We start from the raw sequence: 22,819 nt of genomic DNA, 5'->3' as shown, positions 1-22,819 counted from the left end.
TTAAGACGTTTCTACTGAATTAGATTACACTGGATGTTTCTATAAAAGACACTTCATTATCTGAGGCAGTTTTAATTTAAAATGACCACAGACAGCGAAAAACACTGTTCATTTTAATAAAATGGGCCAAATCCCATATCATTATTTCACAATTGCATGCTGTAGATTTTGGTTTATTAAATAAATGTACAGGGGCACTGGGAAAAGCATGTGTTATACTGAGTGCCTCATCACAGTTCACCCAAGTCAGAGCTGACAACGCAGCTTTTAAGTCCTAACAGAAAACAGAAATGCTGTGAAAAAAAATTAATTAAAAATGAGGAGATAATATCAAGACACTGACTGAAAATATTACATTTTTACTAAATTTCTAAGTAGTCAGTTTTACAACTAACTAAAAATGAAAACGAACTTCTGACTTAGGCAACATTAGCAAATAAAGGCAAGGTGCCACCAAACCACTGGACTTCCTGAAATATAACATTTCCCCTTTTAAACAAAGAAATACCTTGAGATCAAATTACTATGTATTCACAAACAGGACAAAAATCAGAACAAAAATTGTTTGTATTCCCAACACTGTGTTAAACAATTTTCTAAAGTGTTGTTATTTTACAAGTCCCAGTTTGTGTTAAAGTCTTAAAGGGAGAAAAGGATGACTGAAAACAAAAGGGTGATTAAAAACAAATGTCTCAAAGTCAGTTATTTTGTACTAAGCATAAACCACATGGCTAGCTTTCATTGGAAAGAGCCCTGCAGATACATGTGGCATGCCCATTTCTGATATTTCAGGAATCAAAGCATCTCTGTGGTTTGTGGTTAGTGATAAAGCACCAAGTGAACTTGATGTGTGTATGTTCTTGTATAGGAAAACCTGCAGCATTTTGAGCATTTCACACTTGTAACAATATATTAGGCCTTCTAGAATTAATTGACCTAAAATCCAGTGATTCCACAATATATCTGTTGGATAATTAGAACTCTAAGTACCAACAAATAAAATACATTATTGAATTTTAGATCTGCAATCAAACAAATATTTACAGCTGCCATTTGCAAAAATTATTTCCTTTTAAATTGGCATCATATCAAAATCTGTGCTACTGATTTGAAGCCTATAAGTATGATCAAAACCTTCCCCCAAAAGTATGATTCAAGTCCAAAAACAATGATGTAACCTTTAAAACAATCTGCACCTGCTCTCACAGCCTAGGTGGGTCTCCTCTGAAGACAAATGAAATTTCATAATTGTAAGATTCCTTGAAAAGTCCACCTGACCTTGAGACCAAGAACAGCAGGGTGAGGGGAAGAGTAACCTGGTTTAGTGACCAGCAGCTATAGGTATCAGGGAATGTGCTTGTTGTCAATGATCATTGCTGAAATCTGTCTATACCACACTGGAACGATCAATTTTGTAAATGATTGCAATAATCAAGGAAATTGCCTAATTTATAAATCCTTGCATACAGCATTTTAATGGATTCCTCTATTTTAATGCTGATGCCTTCGAAGCTAAATGAATTGTTGTCCAGGCTGTCATTACACAAAATGATAAAAACATTCCGTCTGGTGGGGAAACCACATCTCATGGATATTCAGACCCTCAACCCATAATTACTCATTAGTGACTTCCATGAAAGTTTCGCACTGCTGAGCCTTTGGAAGAGCAAAAGAGCAAGCTTATTTGTGTCTGCATCTTTGTGGAAATCCCTGTTACAGTTTTGGAATTTGAACAAATTACCTGTCATTGAACAGTAATGTACTGGATGTGTCTCCCAGTTCTGACAGCCTCGTACTGTAATAGTTTTCCTCTCTCTCTCCTTTTTGTCTAATGCTGCGCCATTTTTTACCACCAAGCCTCAGAGTCAGGAGGCCCGGCCACACTGAACTCCCACATTGTGCATCACATCAACATGGATGATGCTGGATGCGCTGAAGCAAATGTGTGATGTCCCAACCCTTATGCTCCCACTAACCAGTAAATCTATGGAGTCTACCTGAAAACCCAGGCTGCACACTATGCTCTTTCCCTAAGCCCACCACACATAGATTGCTCTTCTCAGTTAAACCTTGGCCAATTGATTCCAGCCAATAGTGTGCTGTCAGTACTTTACTTACTGCTCAATCTCACTAACCTGACATTTATGGTGCACTGATTGGCCTCTGTCAGTGGTGCTGGTTGTAAATTCACTTTGAAAAGCTTTGTGTTAACAGCCTTCAACCAGGCTCCAAGAAGAGTACGAACAGGCAGCCTGACAATTGCTCGACCTCCTGCCCTTATTACAGTGAGTAAATCAGGGTTTGAGCCATTAGGCTGGAGCCTGAGGCCTACACAAAAAAGGATTGACATGACGAAAGGTCAACCTCTGTCACACATGTGTAACAATTTGGATAATGGAATTCTGTAACTTATCTGAGTGAAGTGGCAAATGCTTACAAGGAAAAGTATATTCTGCTCTGGCTTCTCTGGCTTTTATGCTAAGTACTTATACAGAAGTCTGTATTTCTTGTGTAAATATACAAGGAATGTCTGAACTAATGAAATCTTGGGGTATATACGATCCTAAAAAAGAATGAAAGAAAAAGAACGAAGGAGGCAGGCTCATAGTTGTTCTACACATAGGGTTCTTTAGAATAGCAAATGGTTTTTCCCATACTACCAGTGTATTAAATCCATCTTCTGAGACAAGAGGACTTTGATATTGTAGGCATATTCCCCAGCTGAGTAATGTGTAGTTTTTCATATTCAATCACAACAATTTTTAATCCATATCATACTACAACTGTAAGTGATTTCTGGGTAACACAATAGACATTCTCAAATTAAAACTGCTTTAATTTACACAGTGAAATAAGAAGATTCCCCTGCAGGCTTCTTGGGACCAGTGTTATGGTATGACATTTCCATCAGATCACTTGCTGCCAGGCAGTGACTGGGGAGGGCAGGTTTCATTTACCCACTAACCTCTGAGGTTCTGATTTCCCTTTTTACACCTTACTTTTAAGTCAGTGTGGGAAAAGAAAAAAAATTACATGGTGTAAGAAAATATGCAGTTATGGGCCAGTAAATATTTGTGAATTATTTTCTTCATATTGACAAAATGCTATTGATAAAAGAAGCAATTTGTAAAAATAGATAAACTGAACTAATGAGAAAAAGAATCCTGTGGATACAGAACTCATCAGTCTTTATAAAGTATCTGCAGCTAAAGCACTGTAGTGTCACATACTTGTTGGGATTAAACCTCACTAATGTGAGAATGTCCAAATGGCTGTTATAATTTTTTTTAAAGCAGAATTATTCTCGGACTTAGAAAACCAAGGGTGGTACTGTGCAGCATGATACATAAACCAAAAGGACCAGAACTTTAAATGGACATTTTCAAAGCAACTTAAAGTACTAAGTTTTGACTTTTAACACAATGCTGGAAACCATTCCAAGAGGTGGCAGATGGTTTTACAGTTTATGTAAAACTACAAAATGCTCACACTCTATCAAATGGGCACCACTATAAAAGACATCTTCAAATCAAATGAGGCAAAGCCAGAGAGATACACCAGCTGTTACTCTGCATAATTTAAAACATAATAGTAGCATTACTATGGTTTATTTTTAAGGAGAAATTATTTGAATTTCACAAATTTGACATATTCAAAACCAAACTGACAGGCAGACTACTATATTAAATGATGAATTGCTGAAAAACATGATTTTTACTTCAATAAAACTGCGACAGCCACATAATTCTATCCCCTAGTGTTTTGGTGAATCACGCCAAAATGAGCCAAAGTCTATAAAGCAGAATATGGAATACATAATTACAGTACTATCACAGGGACAACTTTTAAATGATTCTAATTTAATTGAAAATGATTAATTTAAAATAATTGTTTCAACATCTAAATACATCTAAGTGGGTACAGTACTGTATATATGAAATTGAGTCATTTATAGAAACATACATAATATATTTAAAATATGAAATCAATTCATTTTCTTCTAGAAGCAATTACCTATGATGGTTCTGAAATATAAACATTTAGCAATGTGTAATATATTTTTAATATTGGTTTTCATTAATATATTTTGACTTAAGCTAAGCAGTAATGATGAAAAATAGACCATTTGCTTAACAGCAAAACTCTTATTAAGTCTAAAATATTATGGCACAAAACCAAATCACAAAAAGGCTCACATTATGTTATTCCCCTTGATTTTCTGAAGAAAAATAATGAAGGTTTCCACATAGTGCAAATGAAAACGAGACACTCAAATTTACTCAGGCAAAGAGAAGACAGGTTCTGTAAAATTAAAGCCCTTTCTAGTATCTTAACAGTATTACTAACAAGTCACTACATTATTTCAATTAGCAGGATAATTTTTCTAGGGTGAAAATAAGTGCAATTTATTTTGACATTCTTGCTAAAATTTCTTGTCAAGTCAGACACTGAGTTGAAAGGCCTGAGTAATTCTAGCCTATCTTAAAGTGTAACCTTATTTTAAACTTCCGTATTTTATTCCAGTAGAATTTTAAGTATACACTGGGTACATTCCTCAGGTCCAGTCATATTAAATTCTGATGTTAAGCAGAAAGAGGAAACCATGTGCAACTAGATTAATTTATCTCAAGGGAAAGGGGGCACATTAATAATTGAGATAATGTTTTCATAAATGTTGGAATCAAATGTGCCTTTTCACTTCTTTATTGGAAAACACATTAGGATAAAATTATCTCATTCTCATCAATAAGACCTAATTGCTGAGAAAGATTGTTTTCTTTGGAAAACATTGAGAAAGATTTTATTTCATATTATGTCCAAATAGCTAGAAATGTATTATGCATCCAAGTCTTGGAATAAATATATATAACCAAGGCAAGTCATTGTCTGATGCACCCTGTAATGTTTTGTTTTAAAGTATCTGAATTTATTATTGTTTAAAAAACACATTAAAATTCTGATTCTAAAAGAAACTGGCAAAAATAAATGACTAATTATTTGGCTTTCAGCTTGTAATCTTCTTAAACTATAAAAAATAAAAAATTACCTTGTCTTATTGCAAAAAAAGAAAGAAAAAACTCTCTTGGAATTTCCCATAAATACCCAGAAGAGTCAAAACGTATCGAATATAATGAAATGATATTTAACTTCCTTTAAATTGCTGTATTTTGAAGAACTGTGATTATACACAAAGAAAATATTAACTAAAAAAATGATTGCATGTTTACAAACCAAACAAGCTCTCCATGGCTGATATATATTAAATAACAAAAAGTCATTTTTCTACAAAGAAAATAGAGCTTTTAATGATTAAATAAAAGGAGGAACTAAGGTGAATCTGATTGTTTCTGTAATAAGGCTTCATGTGTATAATAAAGTACAACCATACTAAAAACAATGAACTGTAAACTGAAACAAAAATCCATCATCTACTTGGAAACAGTGACGGGAAAAGATTAGCAATCCATTTATTGTACTGAAATAAAGATAAGTAACCCTGGTAAGATCCATCAGGACCTGAGTATTGAACTTGAAATAAAAAGACATTTCTTCATCAGCAAATGACTTGAAAAAATGTGAGGAAGACAAATGATTACAGTTGCATTTTAAAATAAAATAATCATGATTCAACTGCTTTTAATTTTTTTAATACACTTTGTTGACTTGCTATTCTGGAAGCCATCTAAAAGAATAAGTTTTTGAAATGGATAATTATTACATGAGTCATTAAACAATTATTGCCAAACATTTCCGATAGACCTACAATGTATTCCACTTACTGATTCTAATATGAATAATATGATGATTTTTTAAATTTCAGAATAAAATTTAGCTTTGAAAGAAAGAACTAAATTTAAGGAACAATCTAACATTTGGAATATTGTATTATAAATGTAACAATTCAAACAGTCATCTTTCATAAAAATAAATCATAATGCTTAAAGATTTTTAACTCATACTCTATATCTTAAAAATCATTATGCTAATAAAAATCTGAAACATATTTTATAAAGTAAGTATTTTATTTTACAAATGGATATTGGCACTCAGTTACCTGGCCCCAGTTAGTCGCATTTCATGTGATCTCCCAGGAGACTGACACATTTTGTATGGCTGAAGTTTTTAAATCCCTTCAATTCCCAAATGTACCTTATTCTAACTGTTGTTACAGATAATAAAAAAAAAATAGATTATGTCCTGAATTTAGGAGTTGGATCCTGTAGATCATCCAAGCATACACCCAGCAAGTCTTTTTTCTAACAGAGAACCAACTATAAGAACCATCCCAGCACACTCAACTCACATGCCCTGAACAATAGATAAAATTCACTTTATGTCTACTGAAGTATCAAGAAAAAGTAAAACACTGACTAAATTCCCCAGTCTCTTTACTACAACAAAATTTTAACGTCATCAAGTACAAGTAAAGGTAGAAAAGAAAGGTTTCATAGTTTTCAGTGTTAATATGCATTGTTATAGTCTATATGTGTAGTGGCCTCCTGCCAACATCCCAATCATTCAAAGCCTTCTGGAGGGGGGGGGAACCCACAATGAACTATGAGATTTTTTTTCATGTTTATGTCTTTGTCCCCTGGCACTCTAAAAACAGATAGGCATCAAACGGCAATATAATAGTGTTCAGTTTTAACATTTTCAGGTAGAGTAAATTTGTACTATTGAACAATTGCTGTACGATTTTCTTAGAAAAATGTTGGCAGACCTTTAACTATATGATATTAGAGTTCCTACTAACACCACTGGAACATGAGAAGTACCTAAAAGTGTTTTATAAACTTTAAACCACATTGGAGGTTACAATTCATTAGTCAGAAACAAAAACCAAAATGTTTCCAAACCAGATGCTTTGAGCTGGGGCACTCCAGCAGATAACTATAGGGTAGGTAGTTCATTGGCTTCCACGTCCTCATTTTGGGCTGCTGGCCTGTAGACTCATATGCTCAGCTCCTCCTCTTCAAAAGAGGCTTTGCAGACACAGGCCTCAGGACCCCATCCCCAACAGTCACAGGAGGGTTCTGGATACCAGGTCTGTTTTTCACACTGTATCTCCATGGCCTAATATAGTGCTGGCCAGAGTGGGCACTCATTGAAAATTTGAGTGGATTAATGAGTCCCATGAGCTTTATTTAGTGAATATAAGTCAGCTCACAGTGAAAAAGATCATTTTGACAGGCCAGCAAGCCAAGTATGAGAGGCAATCTCTTGCAGAAATGATGCATTAATGGAGCCCAGGGGTTCATGTCAACTTGACCCCTGGCATTTAAGAAACTTTATTTTCTAACTATTCCCACTTTATTATACCACTTGCCCAGTTAGTCAGATTTACATATTGTTTAAGGGTATGACTTCTGGCATCTTGTATTACATAAACAACTTTCCATGGATGGAGGTGGCTAAGATTGGTAGGGGAATGACCTAATGATAAGCATCTATCTCTTCAGAAGTGAACCTCAATAATCCACCACGACGTTTCGGGAGAAACCTCAGGCTGACATTTTTCAAATAGGTTATTTTTAAATAATTGCTTCAGGTAAGATTGTGCCGTTAAAGTATTATCCTCAATTGGGTTACACCAAAGTGCTCACAGTGTTCCCATGTTGTGATTTTCCATCTTGATGAAGATTACATAATTTCCGTTCGTCAGAGAAGCAGCAGAATTTGTGATTTCTGATTCCCAATATAATTTGCTTATTTTGGGCCCTTTGATTCCCAATATAATTTGCTTACTTTGGGCCCTTTAAAAGTTGTGAAACATGTGATCTCTCACGTTTAACACTGACAAAATCGTTTTTATGTGAGAAAAGGGGCCAGCCTTTCCTTCCTCCCCTCTATGCTTCTGTTCCTTTCTGCTCACTACACAGAAACACACTGGAAGTGCTTGGAATGGGACATAAAGATCACCCAGCTCAAACATTCTAATGCCCACCCTCCTCTGCTCCATCTCCTCAGCTGTTTTCTCTTTTTCTCAAAATTCAGAGAGACCAAGGGTGAAATCCATTCCAGCTGGAACGGAGGCAGGTTAAAGTGACTCTGTCTTCAGACACCTGTAGGCTGTTTCCCTGGCTGGGTTGCTATTGTGTCAGTCCCAGCTCTGTCAGCCTCCTTACTGCAGGTGCTTCAGACACCAGGCATCTACAGGACCTGAGACATCTATTCTCCGCTACCCTCTGGGGGCCAAGGGAGGCTCTCTTCGCAGTTGCCACCGCCAAAGGCCAGGCTCCCTGCCGGCCAATGCTCCCTGCTGGCCAAGGCTCCTGCTCGGTGGGGAGGCGCTGTGCAGCCGGCCACTTACCTCCCAGAGATGCTGCGTGTTCCTCACGGCGCCTGCCTGCACCTTCTCTGGGGGCAGAAGCACGCCTTGGAAAGGTCCAATCCAGGTGCCTTGCTGGATCCTCTGCGCCGCGCAGATGCCGTAGGCCAGGCCGGGCACAGTACTGGTGCAGAGGCACACCTCGCGAGGCAGGTCCCGCAGCCACTCCGGCAGCTCCGGCGGGGGCGCGGCGGCCGCAGCGCTGCTGGTGCCCACGAGCCGGCGCAGCGAGTGCAGTGGCCCATGCATAGGGCACTCGCCGTTGCGGTTGTCCGCGCACATGTCGCAACCTGCGGGAGATAAGAAGGAGGAAGGGAAGGGAGCGGGTTAATCCAGCCGCTCCGAGCAGCCCATCTTTGAGTAAACTCCCGAGATAACAGCATCACCGCCCGCCTGGGTAAGCCACCTTCGAGGAAGGTGATGCCTTGGGGGCACCGAAGCAACTCAGAGGAGGAGGAGAAGAGAACCCGCGCCGCTCCCTTGGAATTCGCCGCACCCAGATCTGCCTGGTACCGGGCCAGGACTCCAGGCTCCCCAAAAAGCCTTCGGATCTGGGTGCAGATAGCATGTCCGCTCTCTACGGAACCTACAGTTCCAGGAGTCTTCTTCCCGTTTCAGTCTCTCTGCATCTCTCCCTCTGTCTCTGTCTCTCTTTCTCTCTCTCTCTTCCCTACTGTCTCTCGTTCCTTCTGACCCTCTCGCCCATTCCTGAGGTTTCTATCTGGAGTTTCAGGATGTGTTTATCCTTACATTGCGAAAAAAAGCCCGTCTCTTGCCCAATCTGCTATCTCGAAGAGATTCTATACTGGTCGTCTGGGTATTTAGCTTTCCTCTTTTTACAATTACACAGGAGACATTTAAAATCACCAGACGGGGCGGGGTGGGGGAGACGACCAGTCTATCGCGGGTGCCATTCGCACTTCCTTCGACCCAGAGACTCGGAGGCTTCCTCGACTGCCTCCCAAACGCCACGGGACAGGGCAGAGCAAGCCTGCAGCCCGGTAGGGCAGGAGCCGCAGCCCCAGGACTCCAAGGGCGCGCCCGCACTGGGGTCCCTCAAGCGACCAGTCAGTTCTCCCTCCAGGCACTGAAGCAGGGCGGGGACAGGTGGGGCGGGGTGGGGAACGGGGGTGCTGTTCTGGAGGGTTTGGTGTGCACACTCTCCCTAGACCCTGGAAAGAAACGAATAGCCAATTTAACGATCAGCGTAATTGTTAGCGAAGGCACCAACTCCTGCCCCGACGGCTGTTCTCCAGGCTAAATGCGATTCTGTTGTGCTATACAATGGGTGAAGCTGTAGATGAAGCTGTCTCTCTCCGACACTCTCCAAAGCAGCCTGCGCTAGAGGGACCCCCACCCGCCGGGCCGGGCGGTAGTGGGCGCCCAGTATCCCTCCACTCGAACTGGGCTGGAAGGGGGCAGGCGGCCACGGGAAATAGAGCCTGTGGCGACTGCGCTGTCGGATCGCAGCGCCCTCCGGGTTATTAATGGGCCTGGAGGAGCCGCCGTGTCTGCGCCTCAGCGCGGAGGGCCTGCCCCGAGAAGGTGGCCTCGGCGCCCGCCGGCGTGACCCAGCCTCCTTGGCCCAGCTTCCCTGAGGAGCCACGGCGACCCCGCGCAAGTGTCAGGCTTATGGCACTGAGCCTGACACCTGGCGAGTCCCGCCTGGCAGACATGGTGAAAGCTGGCCACCCGTGGATGCGCCAGCGCGGGGCGGCCGGTGGCCCTCGGGGCACCCGGGTACCTGCCGCCAGCCTTGGCCGCAGCCAGGCCTGGTGGATCACCCTGGATGTGCCCTATCTGCGCTGAAATGGCCGAAATGCCCAAGAAACTTGTGAGTCTGTATGAAACGTTTGTGTCAGGAACACCTAATTGCAACCCAGCATGGTAACGGAGCCCTCGATTTGCCATTTGCTTCAGAGCAAAGGAGGGCTGACTATGTAACCTCCTGTCTCACTCGAGGGGGCTCTAGACAGCCAAACCTTTGCCTCAGTCAGCAGCTACTCCTCCACCCCTCCCAAGAGAGCTGGAAGAATGAGGGCTGCAAGCTTCTCAGAAATGTCCCCAGACCTCTGAGGTGAAAAGCAACAACTTGTTTCGGAAAGTAGAGAAGTGTCCATGCCGCTGGTCCTCCCTCGCACAAAGGCCCTCTTCTGTCCCTCCTCTGCCAGCAACACAAACTATTGTTAAAATTCTTCCAGACTCTGCTTTTGACCCCAGGGCCTGGATGGGAGTATTCTCACACTTATCCATATGTCAACCCCTCTGAAACACACACACTTTACACACCCTCTCAAGCTTATTGATTGTGAAAATAAAAACTTCGAGACATTTTGGGAATTACATGACAGACAATAAACACAATTACAGTGCATACCATGTGTCAGACACCTGTCTGGAACCAACAACCAGCATATTATCTAAGTATCATGATTCCCATTCTGCAGATAAAGCAATTCCCAAGCACTATTACTCCACCAAGAACCAGAAGCTAGAAAGTGGCAGAGAAAGGATTCACAATCAAGGCTGCCTGACTGCAAGGCCTCTAAACCCAGAGATTTTTAAAAGACTAATGAAAGGTGGGAGAATTTAACATTCAAACTCATGACTCAATTGAATTGAAATATTTCACTGAAGTAACTTCGGGGGCCATGAAAATTGCTGTAGCATGATTGCGTTATAGAGGTTTCTCTCTTTCCCACACTCTTGTGTTTTCGGACATTAAAGTAAGAGATTGGATAGGAAAATACATAGATAATGTCTATAATTTTGAATGTTACTGTCTGACTTCAGAGACAGCCTTTCAGCACCTTTGCAAAAATAGCTACAAGCAAATGACAATAAGCAAAGGCAATACGCCCATGGAAATAGAAATAAGTCACCCCAGGGAGTTGCTTAACTGATTGTTTTTTTCTGCTTGACTCAATGATGCAAATGGTGAGAAGCAAGAGTGTTTAGTTTTCATTCCCTAGCAGCCCGTACCAGAGATTGTCAACTTCCAACATGTTTCTCCACACGTGTCATCCCATCAACGACATCAGCATAGGTACCAACTCCAGCCACTACCTCCATAGACAAAAAGCACACTTCTAATATTTGTAATGCATGATAATAAAACTGTGGCTAAGGCCTTTCTCCAAGAAGCCCTCTAAAGCTGTCTTCAACTTATTGTTTCATTTGTCTCCATAAAGAGTTGAAAAAATAGTAACATTATGCTACTACGAAGAGTGAAAAACTGAGGCTCTCCCAATATCTAGAAGAGTATCTGAGTGTTAGGTCCACAGCAGGCTAGACAAAGTCAATCAACTTTAATTAGCCTACCCAACAGGGGTCTTCTTAATTTGTGAACCACTTCATGCTATATCAAAATATTCTGCCAGAAAAGTTGACCAACTGCCATCAAGATACGTGTTATATTCCAATGTTATTTTTTAATACACAAAATCCCCCCAGCTGAAACATTTGGGTTCTAACTTACGTCTGAGTCTCAGGGTAACTCGAGGATATTAAAAACAAGTAACATTTCTTGAGATTGACAAATATGCTCAAGAAGACAAACATTCTAGCAGAGTATAAACACCTACATGAAAAGGTTTGAAAGAGAAGCAGGCTATATGAGAGGGCCAAACTATGTATAAAGGTATATAATATATGTCATTATATTATATATACACACACAGAGCATTCCAGGCCAAGCAATACATAATACAACTCCTTAGGTTCCTAACAAGGAAGCAAGTAAATGTTCATACTTTCTCTTAAAATCAAGGGAAGAGTTTTTGTACAAGTTCGTAATTGTTATTCATAAAGAATTTTTTACATTTTTGAGAGATACTTTCATATGCTCTAAGCAACACACTTTGAAATGCCATTTTAGCATTAGGTAATATAAGAGACCATGGTTCCTCTTCTATCTTGAATAAATCTGTCAGTGCTCCTGTCTAAGGGTCTCTGAGTAAAGGAAGGTGCTGTCATTAGGTTACAGACTTGTTCGCCTACTGGCATCAGAAGGCCAGGCCAAGTGCAGTTAAGAGCAGACTTTCACTCTGCATTTCCTATCCCTCTGTATTGTTTCAATGCCTTTAAAGTGCAATAGATCTTTACAATATATCTATTTTAAGGTAAAGGCGGCAAAGCAGGCCATGGTTTTCTTTTCTGGAATTTCACTTCTCGGTCTAGGAAAGGTGAAATATAAAACGCTTCCGGGCTTTTGGTGTGCTGAGAGGCCAACAGTCATGTGTAGGCGCACGGGGAGCGGAGCGCAAGCTATACCACATCTTCACTCCCCAGTACCTGCCCGAGGCCTTCTTTGGCTCTCACCCGCCCTGTATATAGGAAACCAAGGAGTAGGTGAAAAGCCTGCTTCCCCGCCTGGGCGCCACTACCTACCCGGGTTGTAAATCCTCCCCTACCGCCGCCAAGGTCGCGGCAGTCCCGCAGGCCGAGACCTGAGGGGCCGGCGCCCTTCGATCCCAGCCCGGTGACGAGGACCCGGGAGTGCCGCCTGCTGGCAGTGCCGCGTGCGCCCTAGGCGGGGAGGGGCGTGGGGGCTGGGGAGCCGGGAAGAGGGCGGGCAGGCAGAGCATCGGGCCCGAACCTCCCGCGTGGGGTTCACGCCCCCGGGGCTCCAGCCTGCGGTCCCCTCACTGCCTTCTCGAGCCATAGGCTAGATGAGATGGCTGAAAGGGAGCGATGGGAGGGGTGAGGCGCCCAGGCCTCAGCGCCGAAGGCTGAGTTTTGAAGGTCCCACCCCGCTCCTGCCCAAGAAAGGCTCTCTTCTAACATGAGGCGTGGCCGCCGACACCACCCACGATCCGACGTCCCCACTGCACCCCGCCACCCACCCGGCCCTCCTCCTCTACCCGGCAGGGGTCTTCCAAGCCCCGGGAGCGGGTCTAGAAGCAGATCCAGAGGCGAGGCAGGTTTGCCTGGCCGCCGGAAGGGGAGCCAATTGATTTCAGTCTCGACCCTGCGGGGCGGCCCAGCTCCTGGGAATTCTCTCAGGAACTCTCCCTCTACGCGAGTTTAAACCTCCCCGCGAATCGCAAAAGCTCTGGGCGTTCTCTGCCCTGCCTGGCTGCGGGCTTGGCCCTGGGACCAAGAGGGAGAGACAAAAGGAAGAGGGCAAGAACGTGGGAGGGAGAAAATGTGGGTCTTATTTGTCTTCCGATGACTGTATTAATAAATTAAATGGGAGCGCCAGTTTGTAAGGGTGATAGAATATTGCGCAGAGATAAACCTCTCCGGCCCCTGCCCCTGCAAGGCTGCCATATACAATGCGGAGATGATGAATAGGAGCCGCGAGAGGAGATCGAAGCGGGTCTGGGCTGGCTCCACTCTCTCCTACAAAACTATAGGGCAATTAATTGTGGCTTGTCCCCTCATCCTTCATCTCCTGGTGGCACATATCGATGGAGATTACTGCTGATGGACCATTTTATCACCTTGAATAAACAGTCGCCACCTCTTCTAACCTCAATCTAATATATGGCTCTATGTTCGGTTTCAGGGCGCTAGATAACGAAAGATGTAAAATAGCTAAATCATGTGTGTTACGGGATGAGGCTGGGCTTGCACACATGCGAGAGAGAGACAGAGAGAGAGAGAGAGAGAGAGAGAGAAAGAGAAGAGGGAGAGAGAGAGAAAAACACAAAAGCCCACGCACTGAAGCCAAAGCTCCCTCCCACCCGGACCAGGTCTGCAATCTAAGGCGCTCGCTGGTCTGATAGAGGAGGCGCAGGGCAGAAGGGGCGCAGTGGATGTTTCTCGGTTGCACGAAAAGCCTGCTGGTGTGCCACTGGGCTCGAAGTTGCCCAAACAAGACCTACGTTTTCCACCTGGGTGGGAAGGGATTAGGGAAGGTCAGAAAACACTCTCCCTCCTTTGTCTCTTTCCTTGACCCCTTAGCAAGCAACCGGACAAACCAGTGTTAGGCCCAGACTCTCTTTTCTCTCCCCAGCCCCTCTCCTAAACCCTTGGAAAGCCTGGCGTTCCCAACAAGGAAGCCTCAAGCCCCGCTCCCACACCCGTGCACATCGGCGCTGTTTCCAGCACTGTTCCCTGCGCAGGAGGGTTCCAGTAAATCGGGAGGTGACAGAGACCCCTCCCCCCAACTGGGGAATTTGCAAAGTGGTCCAACTCTCCCCCGAGACACCCAAAGTGGCTCAGTTCCCGCCTCCCTCCCAGGTGCTAGGGAAGCACATCTTTACAAAAAAGGCATGAAAAACTAATGGGCTGTGCTGAGAGAACAGCCGGGATGCTCCTCAGAAACGCCAGGCGCGCCCTGTGACTGTCTCTCTCTACTTTTCAAGAGCAGGCAACGCCCCAGCTCCCAGAACCCGGGAAGAGGCCACTCCGATGGAGCCTGACTAAATCAATGGCTTGAGGAGCCCCGCAGCAAATGAGGGCAGTCATATTAGACGGGGAAGGAAGGGCCCCATCCCCCCATTTATATCGCAGGAGGCACCACTTGATTTTTAAGAGAAGGCAGCAGCAGCAGCAGCAAAGCATTCAGAGCTTCGGTGGAAAGTGTACTTCAGTCACAGGGTAAATTGATACGGAGTTAGGAATATACTGGAAAAGCTCACTCGGGTAGCTTGCAGTTTCTGCTGTTTTAAAATCTTTTGGAACGAAAGAGAGCTACAAGCCCCATCACTGTGACATTTGCCATAGATGCCAATAAAGTTTCAAGCTGAAACTAGTGTTCCTAAGTTCTTTTCTTACAGAGCAATGATATGTATTGCTGATCCTAGGCAAAAAGTTACTTTGCTAAAGGGAAGGCAGAAGTAAGGAGGCACCCCCACATCCCGCACTTTTTATTTCTCCTTGTGAGAAAAAGAGAAAACAACTCAATATCTATCCTTTTAAGTATGAAATGACAAAATGAAGCAATGTTAAGTGGTCACTTCACAGAATTCTTTTAGAGCGAGATGGCAAAAAAAACTAAAAGAAAAACTAGGGAAATCTATACATGATAAATTAATAGGAGCTTCCCTCCGCCCCCACCCTTCCTTTCACTCCACCCCCATTCACATGCAACTCGAGAATGAGGAGAAGCTTCTGTTTTTCACAGCCTTTCAATAACCATTATGCCAACTTCCCCTGCCAAAGGAAACGAGTTTCCCAGTATTTGCATTTCTGACTTGTTTTAAGCCCCTACTTAGATTAAACTCAATCACGTTTCATCTTTGTAAAAGTACATCCCATGGCTTCAAATGAGTGCCTAAGCTTGCTTGTCCAGAGAAGTTCCTCAAAGAATGGGAGATCTCGTCTCCCAGCATTACACAGTGCTATCTCAGCTTTCTATTTTCTTTCTCAATTGCCCTTTAATTAGTGAGCAACGTGGGGTGTAACTCTAATAGGACAATCTAATTTTCTTTCCCTTCTGTCTTTTCCCCTGCACTTCACACACTGAAACAATCCAGTTGGCTCAAAAGGAGATACCAGAAGATTAACACAATATAAATCATTTAAATAAAATTGTAATTTATTTTCTCCAACCAGAGAAAAAAGTTACCCAGGCAATAAACTGGTTCAATACCCATATATTAATTAGGAATCTATCCTAATTCTTTCTCGGATTAGTCTGTTTTCTCTGGTGAAAACGTATTAATTTTCCAGACTGCATTGTAAACAGTACAGGAGCTCAGCACACAGCCAGGGATTTGGGGTGTACTGCTGGTGACTTCTCTAGCATATATTTAATTCAGAAGTGAAATTGCAAGATTGATGAAGCATTCTCAGCCTGCAATGGCTATATTTCACTTAGCAGTAAGACATACCTTTTCCAAGGTAGTTTAAAAATCTTTTTATTTCATAATTTAAAATATTTGCTTCAAAAACACACATTCAAGAAATTCAGTAGGAGATAAGTATTTTTTGAAATCTGTTGGGAGAGTATAACTTTGTAAAACTTTCTGAAACTCTGAAATACAAGTCTTCTCAACTGCACAGCAAAATTAGAATTGAAACCACTATTTTAAGCCAGTGCTTTACTCTCAAACTTTATAAAGAAAAAAGTAAATACGACTGCTCTTTTTGTTGGTAATTATTATCTCCATCACAACTATGTCCAACATAATGAAAATATTCATAAACCTCAACCACGAGGCAGTTGCCCAGTGGTTTTTTTCATCAAATCAACGACTTGGGGAATCCTTTAAAAAGCTATAACTGAATTTATTTTGCTTTTACAACGAATTAAGAAGTTCACAGAGCGGTAGACATTTTGCAAGAAGCAACTTATTCAAAATTGAATAAAAAAAATGTTTTTAATTAACTTTACTCATTCAGAAGCCAGACGAAGGAATGAGATGAATAGCTGAATGAATGCTGATCTTTCAAATCCTGTATTGCTTTCAATCTGACGCTCTTAACACACTTTAATGTTATCTCCAGAAGTCTCTGGGAGCACGTTTAACACTCCCAACACAGTATAGGTGTAAACACAGTATAACTTCTGAAATTATCAAAAAGAAGCAGGTATAAAGCAGTACATATTGCTTGATCTTCATTTAGAGTTTTGCTTCAAAACCGCCAAATGGAACTGTACTTGTGATAAGCGTTTCAAATTGTGAATACAGAAACCGAAGCTACAGGAATTCTGATGTTTAGTTAGGCATTTGCTATTAACTTGGAGGAAGAGGAGAGTAAGCGTCTTTCACTAAATTACGGTCACCCTAATTTCTAAAAATAAATACATAAACCAACATGGGTTATGAATGTTTGCGGGGTCAAAGGTGCGCGGATAAAGCGGGATCAGCGGAATCGGCGGAGAATAGAAATTTTCTTCTCAGTAAGTAGCAGTCATTTTTTTTTCTTTTCCTTCTTTTTAAATGAATAGTAGATCTAAGAATACTGCCCGCCTTCAAGGAGAAACAGACTCAGTTTCATCTAAAATTCCTACTCCAGTGAGGCCTGGCCAGCGAACAGCTCCCGACCGGATCCCCCACAACCCCGCGGCCCGAAAATGACCCCTCCAGGGGTGGGGTGGAGAGTAGCAAAAACAAGCCCTGGTCTGCGTGCTCCCCAGAAACGCTGAGGGTCCCTCCCTCGTCCCGGCTAGGGCCAGGCAGGGCCGGTCCCAGACACCCCTTGTCACACGATGCCAGTACCCGCCTGGCCCCGGGCACTGTCCGGCGGGAGGGCAGAGGTCTGTTAGGCCGGGTCCACGGTAGACTCCGGACCCAAACACTTGGGACTGTGAAGCAGGTGAGGAGAGGGAGGGAGAGGGAACCCCAAAGGGCCACCGGCAGTCTCATCCGTTCTCTTTCCTTCTCCAACGCCAGAAAACTTTTGTCACAGAGATCGGGGAGGCGGGGGCCAGCGGCCAGGACCAGCTGCTCCCCCCGCCCCCCCGGCCCCGTGTCACTCCTATCCGACCCGCCTCCCTGACAGGCGCCCGCGCCCGCCGGCGCCGGCGCCCCGGGAGACAGCGCGCGGGCTGCGGCTACGTACGGTTGTTGGGGTCGCTGGTGTGCTGGTTGAGCGGGATGATCTCCATGCGCTGCTGGCCATACAGGTAATAGTCCAGCTCCTCTGCGCTGCAGCGGAAGCGCGGGGCGCCCCGGCCATCCCCGCCGCCGCCGCCGCCGCCACCGCACTTGGCGGGCCCGGGGCCGGAGGCGGCGCCGAGGCACAGTTCCTTGGGGGGCAGCGGCTCGGCGGCGACGGTAGCGGCGGCTAGAGGCGCGAACACCGGCAGCTGCGACACCGGCAGGGCCGAGAGACCAGCCAGTGCGGCGGCAGCGGCTGCAGCAGCGCAGGAGGAGGCGGAGGAGGCGGAGGTGGAGGAGGAAGCCGGGGTGGACGAGGCGGAGGAGAGAGAGGCGGGCCGCGGGCGCAGGCTGTCTGGCGGAGGCTCAGCGCGCTCCGGGGGCGGCGGGGGCGGCGGCGGCGGCTGAAGAGGCTGCGGCGCGCTCAGGGGACCCGCGACGCCGCTGCCCTTGAGCGGGCCGGCGCCGCCGTGAGGGAAGAGTTGCTGCCAGTGCTGCAGGTAGGCTGGGTCCACTTTGAGGAAGGCCGAACCGCCGGGGTCTCCGGGCTTCAGCATGTCCGGCGCCTCGAACTGGGGGCAGAGGGCAGGGAAGAGGGGGCGCGTGAGATGGGCGAAAGGGGCCGGGAAGAGGGCCGCTGGGACCCTGGAGAAAGTGCCCGAGCCGGTGGTTCAGCCGGCGGCCGCCCGGTTCCGCGGCTCCCTCTTCCCAACTCCGCTTGGGCGCAAAGTTTACTCCGAAGCTGCGGCGCCGCACAGAGGGAGCTGTGTGCACCCTGCTCTGCCTCCCCGATCGCAGCGTCCAGCTCCCATCCAGCAATGCTGGGGCCCGACAGGAGGGCGCTGCCCCGTAGAACTCGGCTGCAGGACGCAGCCCCCGCCCTCAGCCAGCGCCCGGAGCCGACCCGAGCCGGGGTGGCGCAGCGCCCGAGCCGCGTTGGCCTCAGGCGCCAGGAGGCAGGACAGTCTCGCCCCACGCCCCCAACCTAGGACCACCAACCTTCCTATTTACCAAGCCCTAGACTCTAAGTCCCAGACGAGCCTCACCTTACCTGAAAACTCGCTGCTGCCGGTGGGTGCGTGCTGGTGTCTCGGTGAGCTTGCGGGTGCGCCCTGGGTGCGCTACATGCCCCTGACCAGAGCGGGAGGAGAGTCCTAGAGATTGTGCCGCCCGGAACGCTCCCGACCTGCGAGCGAGAAAATTGAGAGGCCCGCGGAGGGCGCGAGAGCGCGGGCGGATCTGGGCGCCCGACTCAACCGCCGTCGGCTGCTGCGCTTGGCCGCTGCCGCGTCCTGGCTTCTTGGCTCCACGCTCTGGCAGCCTCCCGGCTGGACACGTGGGTTTTACGACAGCACAAAATACAAGAGTGTGTGTGTGTGTGTGTGTGTGTGTGTGTGTGTGTGTGTGTGTGTGTGAGAGAGAGAGAGAGAGAGAGGGAGAGAACGGAGGGGGGAGGGGAGGCAGGCCAGAAGAAGGGGAGGGGAGAGGGAAAAAGGAAGTTCTAACTCGTCCCGACCCGCACCGCCAGAGCGCCTTTCCCGCACAAACTCCTCCGCCCTCCCATCCCCCGTTTTTTTGGCGTGACGTCTGCCGCTAGCCTGTTGTCTCTTTCTGCCCATGATATGTCTTTTCTGGGTCCCAGCTCAGTGCCCTGATCTTGAAAGCAGTGGAAACGCGGCAACCGGAATGCATCTCCGCACACGCTGTGGTGTCCGCGCTGGAGCAAGCCCGCGCCGTCAGGGTTTGCGCTTTCGCCCGGCTCAGTTTTTCCTGGAGTGCTTCTGGGTGCCAGAGTCCACTCGCCCGCCACGCAACCTCTAACATAAATCCTCCGGGGAGAAAAGTTGGGGGCGGAGGGGGACGGGTTGCGTGCTGCAGTGAAACCCTCTGCAGCCCAGGAGGGAGGCTTGTCGGTGCAGGGAGGCGTGGGACCGAGGGTTCTGGGACCGAGAGCAGCTGGTCCTGGAGGGACTTAAGCTTGGCCGTGGGGCTGGGAGGCGGCTGCAATGGAGTCTGCACACCACCCAGCGCTCTGCTGACCCCCTCTCGGGTTGTCTTCTGGAGGGCTCTTTCCCTCTCTTTGTTGGAGCCCGGAGACAAGTATCCAGTATTACGTCTGGTGGCACAACTGCTCCGGGACACGGGCGAGGCTGTTTGCAGTCAGCTGCCTGCGGCTGCCCCAGGAGGTCACGCATAGGTTTCTCTACCCAAAACCCGGTGTTAGAGGGGCAGGGTGGGAGTGCATCCCCACCTCCACCATGCCCTCTCCCCAGACTTTGTGCCAGGGCAGCCCTTCGATGCAGTCTCGCACCCACGAATTAGGCACTTGCCCCTCAGCTCTTTCTGGCATTTTCGGTAGTAGATGGTAGAGGAAACAGGCAGGGTGTGTGAAAATGACCGACTCAGGAGGTACTTTCCCATCGCCCGGGTTCTGGCTATACCGCAGAGAGAAGAAACGGCATTTATCTTTCTCCAAACAACCTAACTTATTTAGCACTTGCCAGTCTGAACAATTAATAGCCATTCTTCCCTGATTTCTGCTTGTTTCTTTTTCTCTTCCCACCAATCAAGTTGTCTGAGCCTGGGAAACGTGCTATTTAGACTTCATCCGGGTCTCATTCAGGATGCTTCGATGTTGGTTGGAACAGAGTTAGACCGAAAATGTTTTGACTGGCGTCGTTATGACAAGGTCATCCGTCATTGTTGGATAGATTGATAGCACCCAAGTTTAAGGCAGACACCACGAGGGAAAACCCACGGCGCTGTGGTCCCGGAGGCTAACCAGGCAGTGTCCGCAGACCTCCAGCAACTCCATCGGGAGGAGAGGATGAAGTTCCAGGCCCGTTTCAATTAATCTGCTCGCAGAACTGCCGAAGAGTGCCTTGTCGGGCCACGGGAGAAGAAACAAATGCTCTTTCTCACACTCTCCTGGTTCATTTCTGAGAAACCAGGACACGCCTCTGTTCCCTGGGAGAGACAGTGAGCTCCAGGGATGGAAGTCCAGACTCCGGCAGCGGTCCCGTCATCTGCCTTCTTGTTTCTGCCCAAACCCAGCTACTTCCAAGCGCTTGGTCCCCAAGACTGGAAGTCCCAAAGAACCTACCTCTACCTGTCCGAACCCCGCCTCCCCCCTACCCCTTCACCGCCTGCCACCATTAGAAAGTCTCCGGATTTTGAAATGCTAGTTGCAGCAGCTGCTTCCGTGGCCTCATGCCGCGCACACTCTGGGAAGCGGAGGAGGGAGGGTTCCTCTCGTAATAAGATTAGCTGACCTGTTAATGAGAGCTTTGGACGTGCCGGGCGCGGGTAGGCGCTTTATGTCCATTTAATCCACCTAGCAACCATGCGGAGAAGGCATTATCATTAACCCCCATATTGTAGACGGGGACCGCTGAGGTTCGGAAAGTTTGGATGGGTTGCCTAAGGTCACGCCATTAATGAGTAATGGAGGCGGATTCAAACACCGTTCGGTAAGGTGCCAAGTGCATCTTCTGCTCACCCTAGTCAAACCTGTAGCCACTCCGTCCAGACTGACGCCAGAGGGGGTACCATGGGAGAGATTTGGTTCCCCTCGCTGCGGGGGCCAGGGAAGAAGCTGAGAAGGTAGCGAGGTCCCCCTCGCCCACTACGTCTACAGGTGGCGTACCTGGGTTATCCGATTCAAGCTTCCGCCCCACCCACCCCGGGCACAAGTCGACCCCGAGGCTTACAGGACCCTAAGGCCCAGAGGGTACAGGGACCTCCCGTGAAGGGGGCAGGAGAAAGTTTGAGGGAGAGCCCTGAAGGTCCAGGAGCGAACGAAAAGGTCTGGAAGGGAATAGACTAGGAGTCTGGACCTCCCCTGCGCCTCCCCAGCAGGCTCACGGCGCCGGGCGGGGCCCCTGCCTCCACCGCGGCTTCCGGGATGCCCGCAGAGCTCGGCTGAGGCGGGGTCGGCGTCATCCTCCCCTGGTGCGCACAAGGGCGCGCAGCGGCGAAAGCTGGACCCCCGACGCTGCGCGCCCTCTGAGGGGCGCTTCCCTCTCACACAGTTGACCCTGGGCCCGCTTGGTCACGGCCACCCTGGCACATCTCAGTAGTTTTTAGAAAGTGAGCCCACCGACGGCAAGGACATGCACCCCCTCAAATCCGCTTCCCCACCCCCTTCAATACTGAGAAGACCGCGGAAACAAATCACTTCGACCACTTAGAAAGCGATCAAACCTTTATAAAAACCCATCGCTCCCAAATCGATGGGTGAATATTTGCTGGGAATTTGTTCCAGAGGAATAAATAAGGAGCCTGAGTGTATTAAAGGCAAACGGGGGGACACGGTGGTGTTTTTCTTCATTGATTAATGACCTCTAAAATAAAACAAGTGGGAAGAAGAGCCAGGATCGATAAATTACCCAAATTCATCATTTTCTCGGGCATTTTCGCCCCGAAAATTATCCTTGGGAAGCCCATTGTACCCTGAGCTGGGAGGGGAAGGATGGAGCTGGGGGCTGGGGTAGGGAGGAAGCAGCAGAAGGGGGTTCTGTCCAGGAGACCCTCTATCTGATTTCGTTTGACATACAATTCAAAAGTTTGCCTTTCATATTATTTTTTCTTGATGGGGGAGTGGAACAAATGGTCGGTTGCCTTTGACAGGACTCCAATAAAGGATTCAGCAGCTTTCCGCTCTGCCCTGGGTGCTCCTGCTTCTAGGTTTAAGGTCACGGGTGGCTGAGTTAATAATTCATTAATATAGACATTTATTCAGAAGGGTTCGCTGAGATCCACTCTTCCTGCCTCCTCCCGGAGATTTATTTTCCTAGGAAATGGATGGGGATGGGGGGTGGGCTGCAGGTGAAAGGAGTGGGGCGGGAGGAGAAAAAGAAAAATGGAGAGAGAAAGGCTGGATATAGCTAGGAGGAATCTTTGCTAAGCCGTATTAGCAGACAGGTCCCTTGAGCCTGCCAGCAAAAACTTGTTGAAAATTTGGTATCTAAACAGCACAGAGATTCTGGCCTGCGGT

General features: G+C 46.8%; 1 protein-coding gene and 1 long non-coding RNA gene across 2 annotated transcripts in view; one reads left to right on the top strand and one right to left on the bottom strand.

Moving 5' to 3' along the window:
* Positions 1-19,141, bottom strand: part of PRDM6 (PR/SET domain 6) — a 98,631-nt gene extending 79,490 nt beyond the window's left edge. The window contains exons 1-3 of the mRNA XM_030823615.1: positions 18,875-19,141; positions 17,786-18,395; positions 8,312-8,619 (exon numbers count right to left, since the gene is read on the bottom strand). Of these exons, the coding sequence (XP_030679475.1) occupies positions 8,312-8,619; positions 17,786-18,380 (903 nt within the window). The 5' untranslated portion in view covers positions 18,381-18,395; positions 18,875-19,141. The remainder of the gene's footprint in view (positions 1-8,311; positions 8,620-17,785; positions 18,396-18,874) is intronic.
* On the top strand, positions 18,076-22,124 carry LOC115837558. Its single transcript, XR_004032570.1, has 2 exons — positions 18,076-18,323; positions 20,395-22,124. It is a non-coding gene; the product is annotated as an uncharacterized LOC115837558 (long non-coding RNA).
* Positions 22,125-22,819: the final 695 nt, after the last annotated feature.

This window comes from Nomascus leucogenys, chromosome 2 (genome assembly GCF_006542625.1).
Source record: "Nomascus leucogenys isolate Asia chromosome 2, Asia_NLE_v1, whole genome shotgun sequence".
Classification (NCBI taxonomy): domain Eukaryota; kingdom Metazoa; phylum Chordata; class Mammalia; order Primates; family Hylobatidae; genus Nomascus; species Nomascus leucogenys.
Note: the sequence above shows the minus strand (reverse complement) of the source record. Positions and strands in the feature narration are given on the sequence as shown.